The sequence below is a fragment of the Terrapene carolina genome, unplaced genomic scaffold, assembly GCF_002925995.2.
Source record: "Terrapene carolina triunguis isolate 2854851 unplaced genomic scaffold, T_m_triunguis-2.0 Scaffold84, whole genome shotgun sequence".
In the NCBI taxonomy this organism is placed as follows: Eukaryota; Metazoa; Chordata; order Testudines; family Emydidae; genus Terrapene; species Terrapene triunguis.
The window spans coordinates 35,693,239-35,700,243 of NW_020664435.1; the positions used below are offsets into that span (position 1 = coordinate 35,693,239).

Consider the following 7,005-nt stretch of genomic DNA (forward strand, 5'->3'; position numbering starts at 1 on the left):
TCACTGATTCTCCTAAACTTGAAGGTCTTGTTGCTGTCCTCTGTTACATTGCTGATCCATTTTATCCTAGAGGCAGCTGAGTTTTATGTTGGTGAAGAATCCATTATAGATATGTAGCTGGTAAATAATTGTATTAAACTTGTAATGTGTGTGTAATCTTCTGGATGAAATTGCCACCTACATGCAAATTGTTATAAAAACACCCCACTGTAGAATGTATTCGATCCAAGAAAGAGCCTTCACTTCTAAAGAAGCTCATGCATTATTCTCTTTCAGGCATTTTTGTTCATGTGCCTTTAAGCCTTTCCTTATTCAAGGGATCAGTTCCTTATTTCATTTGCCTGTAGAATGTTTTCTCTCTTTCTAAATATAGATTTTTAATATTAAAAGTTCAACCCTGACCAGCTCTGCTCTGAAATGCAAGATTGAGGGAGAGGAGAGAGTATAGGGATCCTTTTCCCACTACACAAGCAGTAACTCAAGAACAGAATAGAACACATTGCATTAGGAGGAGGGACAGTTAACAAACTGTCCCATGCAGGGCCGGCTCTAGGCACCAGCTAAGGAAGCAGGTGCCTGGGGCGGCAAATCTGAAGGGGCAGCACTCCATCTGTTCTTGGGGCGGCACGCTGGCTTTTTTTTTTCCCCCTTCTTCGGTGGCACTTCAGTGGTAGCTTTTTCTTTTTTTCTTCTTCTTCAGCAGCAGTTCAGCAGCAGCTTTTTCATTTTTTCTTCTTCGGCGGCACTGCTGCGGCCGCTTTTTTCTTTTTCTGTGCTTCTCCGCTTGGGGCGGCAAAAAAGGTAGAGCCGGACTGGTCCCATGCACCATGTCCTCAAGGGACATGGTCTGTAGCATTTAGGGAACGTCCAGCGTCCCAAGTGAATAGTACTTCTCTCAGAAGCACCTAGAGTTAGCTGGCAGATGTGGCCTTAGAGTGCTATCCCCCAGTCCTACCTGTGTAATCTCACCCTAGGCAGAAAGTTACCTCTGGCTGGGGATGCATAGGTTTTGGCTACTGCAGCTCTGCTTTCCCTTGCTGTACCATCCCAGGGAAAGATTTGCCCCCAAGTACATTGGGTAGAGATACATTATCCCGCTCTTTAATATTTTAAATGTTTAAGACCCATTTTCCCATTTAGAGAACAGAAATAGATAAATAGACATGTGCACAGTCATATGCTTTACATTTTGACTTGCTTCTTACCTTGTTCAAGGTCGCCAGTAAATTCCCCAGCAGCCACTGAGTATCCTGTTTTAAGAATAAATTACAAGCGTGAAACCTGACAAATCATTTACTTCCAAAGAAACATGCTTCTGGAAGGACAACCAGATTTGTCCTCTGTTTCAATAATCTCTGTAAAACCTTTATAAACTAGTATATCTAAGACTGGGGGGAGGGGAGGGGAAGGAAAATCATTTGCCAAGTTATTATGACTACCTTCATCATAAGTCTCAAAAGTACAATAATTCTACAGGCCTAAATCACTAGGAAACACGTTGCTATTTAATTGCATCCCAAAATCAGCTGTTAAGCATTAATACTTTATAATTCACCTGAAAATATAAGCTGCAAATGCTACATCTTTTGTGATAATAACTTTTTTATTATATTCCTTTTTTGCCACTATGATGCATAATCACGCAATTGTATCTGTTATATCTAGGATCAGATTTCCAAAGCTATTTAGGCATCTAAAGGTGCCAATAAGTGCCCTTAAAAGGACATAAGGTTAAGTGCCTAATGCCCATTGACTGAGTAAGGGCTAATGGATTGGGCCCATGACTGCAAAGCCAAATACGAAGCATATGTGAGAGGATATATATCACTGCCTTCAAACTTCACTGCATCATTTCTACAATCATTGAAAAGACAGCAACATTTGTTACATGCAGAGTTATGCGCATATTACACACAATTCCTGGAGAGAAGGAGCTACCAGCTATCTTTTAAAACATGTACTCAAAGAGGTCTAGGTTTCTCTATGTACAGATTACTCCTGTTTATCTGAAACCCTATTATCCGAACCCCTTACTCAGGCCCCAGCGTGAGATACATGCCCTCTGCAGCCTGTATCTCATGCTGAGGGACAAGGAAGGGATTTGGATAATGCAGAGATTCGGATAATAGAGCAGAGAGCCCTGGCCAGGGCTGTACGGAGGAGAATGAGCCCCTGGCCGCAGAGAAGGCCCCCCTGCTGCTGAATGACTCCTGTGGCAGTGCAGGGAGCCCTCTGCAGCCCCACTGTCATGGGAGGGAGGGAGTGGGGCAGAGCAGAGATCCTCAGCCAGGATTGCAAGGAGGAGGATAACAACAAGCCTCTGGCCGCGGCAGAAGCCATCCTGCTGCTGAATGGCTCCTGCCCTCTCAATGATCCAAATAAAATCCATGTCCCCCATGCTATCTGGAAAATCAGGAATGTACTGTATCACCTTAGGGCCCACTACTGCTCTCATTGGAGTCAATTATAGTTTGTCCTTAACTTCAATGAGAGCAGAATTGCGCCCTTAGAAATGACTGTACTAAAGCATTACAAAAAAGCAGTTTCTTTTCCCTCTCTTAACAGTTGAAATAGTCCCTAATTACAGTAAACTAAATCATTTCCCCTCGACTGAAAAAAGGTGTGAACATGAAAAATTAGTATGCTTGCTTAAGTACATTAAAACCCATGCATAAATATAGCATCCTAGTTAGCTAGCCATTTAGGATCTGACTCTGTGAACACTTACTCCTGTGTTTAACTTTAAGCATGTCAGTTGTCCCGTTAAAGTAATTAGCAAATTACTGAATGGGATTCCTTACTCCTGTGCTTAAAGTCAAGCACGTGTGTAAGTGTTTACAGGGTTGGGGCCTTCATAATTTAGGATTTGCTTTCTCATTCAGATTACTCCAGTGCCTCTAGATTGTACATCTTACCCAGATAATTGTCATCATATATAGGTGGTGCCACTCCAGTTTGCTTTTCTCTTGTCAGTTTCCTTAGAATATCCTTGAATGAATAGTCCGTAATGATATCTGCAATACTGGTGGTGATTACTTGCCCTGTATTCAAATAATTTCATAGAGTAAATGAATTCAGAGAAGAACCAACTCCCTAAAATGTAGGGTTATCTACAGTTTTTAAGATTTAAGATTAAATGTAGGTTTCAAGACACTATCTACTCGATTCATCACTAACTGTCCCATTGCCAAAACAATGTATTGCCAGGCTGCTGCCGTAGAGAAGAGCAGTGCATAACCACTGCTATTAGGACAATCCTTCCCCACTGCCACTCTGAGAATATTTAAACCAATGCATTCCACATCATTCAGAAACAAGAAGACAATATGGAACACAATACGGTATTAACCATAACTATCACAACTCCATTCCATTTCAAAGTGCTGGCCCAGACCTTCCAAGTCCTACATAGGCCTAGATCATGCTCTTGCAGTGACAGCCTTTCCATAATAGCTATAATTCAATGGGATCCTACAGCCCTAGGGCAGTGTATTCTCAGTGGAGAGTTCAGAGATATGGAATTCTATCTCATCAGAAGTCAAAATGAGTCAGAATCTTTCTCCTTCAGTGACACAATACAAAACCCATTACACAGGTCCACCACAACGATGGAGCTGCCGAATGGTTTGACAATGTCTTCCTGGTAGGCAGACACCAAGAATGAGCCTTATCGTAACAATGGTTAAATCAAGGGAGGGGCAAAAATGTTCTGCCCTTACCTATATCAATGCTGGTCTCATCTATATATGTGGCACCATGATACCACAATGATGAGATGGGGTATTAGAAATGTCTGGACAGAAATCAATCTAAAAATCCCAAACTGTAACTTATGCTATGAAAATGTCACACACAATGTAATCTCTCTATTGTACAATTGACACTTCAATTCCAGATGAAAATAAAGTTAAGTTTTTCCATTAAAAGGCAAAATGTTCCAAAATATCAACAGTAAAACATTTACCTCATTTCACCTACTATAGAATCCATGGCCTAATTCTGATCTCATTCTTTTTTTTAAAAACACACAAGAGTCACTACATTGACTTCAGAGCAGTTATTCTGATTTACACATACATGAGACATCAGACTCAAACCGATGACCTTACATCTAGAAAATAATAGGAATTCAGGATGAACTTTCTCTTGACACCTGGCCTTTATTTTTTGGTTTAAGTTAACCGAGTGAGTGAACATACCTTGCCAGTAAAAACTCCCAGGTCCTCCTACTATAAGGTCCCCATTCTACAAAAACAACAGAAATGAACAATATTAAATTATGATCGATAACTTGCAGAGGAAAAGCAATTAGTACAATTATATCTAAACAACTGTACTGTTTTATTTAAACCGCAAAAGGAAAATCAGGGTCATGATACAGGATATAGGCCCTGATGCAGGAAAGCACTTCTTTAAGTACTTCTTTAAGTACATGCTTTAATCCACCCTTTTTCAGGAAAGTGGTTGAGTATGAGATTAACTTTAAAGTCAAGACACATGCTTAAGTGTCTTTCCTGGATAGGGATGCTTTCCTGAATCATCAGGGCCATAATCTGTTTGGCATCTACAGAATAACATTTCTCAAAGACTGCTTTGTTTCTTTGTAAACAAAAGATGAAGATAACACAAAAGAGATCAGTGATGCCCAACGTATCCAAAGCAATGCTTTACAGACCAATATGGCTATAGCCACCTTATAGCCATCCCTTCACAACAGGCTAATTGGGTGAAAAGAATAACATGAATGTAAAATGGATAACAATGTGTCTCAGAAACACAATGTACGGTTACTGTGATTAGACACACATGTGAGGCCCTGGTGGTCTAGTAGCGGTATAGACCCACTAGCTACAAAGTGTATTCCTAGGGTCCATAGTATTGTTACTAGGTGGCATAGGGGAATGCACTGGACACACTTTCAAAGCACTTTTCCCGCCCCCAGAAGAAACCAATTTTATTGAATTATTAGCCTGTTGTTGAAAGAATCCTCCTATAAATTGCTTGGATTTAAAAAACAAACAAAAAAACACTCAAGGGCTGATGCTCAGCACTTTCTAAAAATCAGGCCCTGGTGAGTGACTCAAGTTGGGCACACAAACATGGAGGCACCCCATGGGCTGGGGCAGCGCCCCCCTTTGGTTAAACAGGATGTTGCACAGCATCTGCCCAGATCAGCAGGCCACCCTGCTTCTCTGAATCTCTGTAGTCCTATTCTGGAGAAAAGGACGTTAATTTGTGTCCCATGGGGTTGTACAGGGCAGCCCTTATGTTTGACAGGGGTAATTAGACCCTTGCCATCAGTAGGCCTGGAACCCCCTTTGGTTCTTAAGTCCCTGTTACGGGGTCAGTAGGGGAATCCAGGCCCAACCACTCCACTGGGTTCCAGCTCAGATCCCTTAACCCAGGCAGGCAGAATCCTGCTATACCCTGAGCTCCTTCCTGCCTCCCTTGGTTCTGTAGGCTTCTGCAGCCTGTGGCTCTGGCTGTCCCTTCTCTGGGTCATTGTCACTCTGAGGCAGCTTCTCACCAGTTTGCTGGCAGCTCCTTCTTTCCCGGGTCTGCTGGCTCCTCTGGCAGCCACCTCACCCCTCTGCTTTTCAGCTCTTTTATTCAACCAGCTGCTCTGAGGCTGCCAATCAGCACTGATGGGCAGTTCCTTCATTAACCCCTTGGTTGCCAGGCCTGCCTAAGGTCTATGCACCCCATGACACAACCAAAATCACTAGTCACTTCTGAAGGTTGGGATGGCCAGAGCAATAGTAATGCTATAGCTAGGGTGACCAGATATCCCGATTTTATAGGGACAGTCCCGATTTTTGGGTCTTTATCTTATATAGACTGCTATTACTCCCCCACCCCCGTCCCAATTTTTCACATTTGCTGTCTGGTCACCCTAGCTATAGCACAGGCTGGGATGGATTCAGGAGAAGTCAATGGGAGTGCATCTAACAAGTAAAAAGTTATCTGTAGCAGCTTTTATTTATTTTTGAAATTAAGCTGGGAAGTTTCAAGTCTGTAAAACTTTTGAGAAATTGCAGCTGTGACGGGTTGCTCCCCCTCCCCAGGATGCCACCTGATGTACTGGGGTTTAACTGAGCCTCTCCTGCTCAACCAGCCTGGGTTCCCTCTTCCTGCTTTGCTGAATTAGGCTCTCCGGCCTCTTGCAGCACATACACACAAGTAGGGTCACACCCCGCTGCAGACAGACTGAAGTCAGCTCTGTGTGAAAGGGCTCCCCCAGCACTCACGTGCCCACCCCTTTTGGGAGACAAACCCAAAATACTTCTGTTTTGCACTGTATTGAAATATGTGTACAGCGCAAGCTCATACAATTCGCCCTCTTCCTCAATGAGAAGAGAGATATGAATGACTTCTTGCCCCCACCAGTTAGAAACTGCATAAACTGGGTTTAATAATAAACAAATTTTATTAACTACAAAAGGTAGATTTTAAGTGGTTAAAGGGATAGCAAAAAGAACAAAGCAGATTACTAAGCAAATGAAACAAAACACGCAAATTAAGCTTGACACACTAGATAGGTAGGATACAAATTAGCAAATTCTCACCCTGAGTGATAAACAGGCTGGTAGATTCTTAAGGCACCAGTTGTCTTGGCTTTCCCAGGTTTTCATACACAGGCTAAAGGTTGTAGCCTGGGACCTAAAACCTAGTTTTAGCCTGATTTAGTTGGTGTTGGTCCTGCTTTGAGCAGGGGGTGGGACTAGATGACCTCCTGAGGTCTCTTCCAACCCTAATCTCCTATGATTCTATGACCATCACTTCTTACAGTTCAGTCTTTGTTCCTCAGGTGTTTTCAGGTGTGTTGTTCTAGGGAGAGTGAGGACCCCTCATGTCGTCATTGTTCCTCTTTTATATCTTCCCCCCACTTGCTGGAAAGTTTTTTGCTGTGACCTGGGTCAAACAGTTCCCATTGTATAGAGCTATCTGACCTGGGTCAAACAGTTCCCATTGTATAGAGCTATCTGACCTGGGTCAAACAGTTCC

At 42.7% G+C, this 7,005-nt stretch overlaps 1 protein-coding gene across 1 annotated transcript in view; it reads right to left on the reverse strand.

Moving 5' to 3' along the window:
• The window catches only part of ITGA8 (integrin subunit alpha 8), a 170,758-nt gene that overhangs the window by 135,838 nt on the left and 27,915 nt on the right, over positions 1–7,005 (reverse strand). Inside the window, exons 6-8 of the mRNA XM_024208854.3 lie at positions 4,200–4,245; positions 2,916–3,041; positions 1,206–1,250 (exon numbers count right to left, since the gene is read on the reverse strand). Of these exons, the coding sequence (XP_024064622.1) occupies positions 1,206–1,250; positions 2,916–3,041; positions 4,200–4,245 (217 nt within the window). The remainder of the gene's footprint in view (positions 1–1,205; positions 1,251–2,915; positions 3,042–4,199; positions 4,246–7,005) is intronic.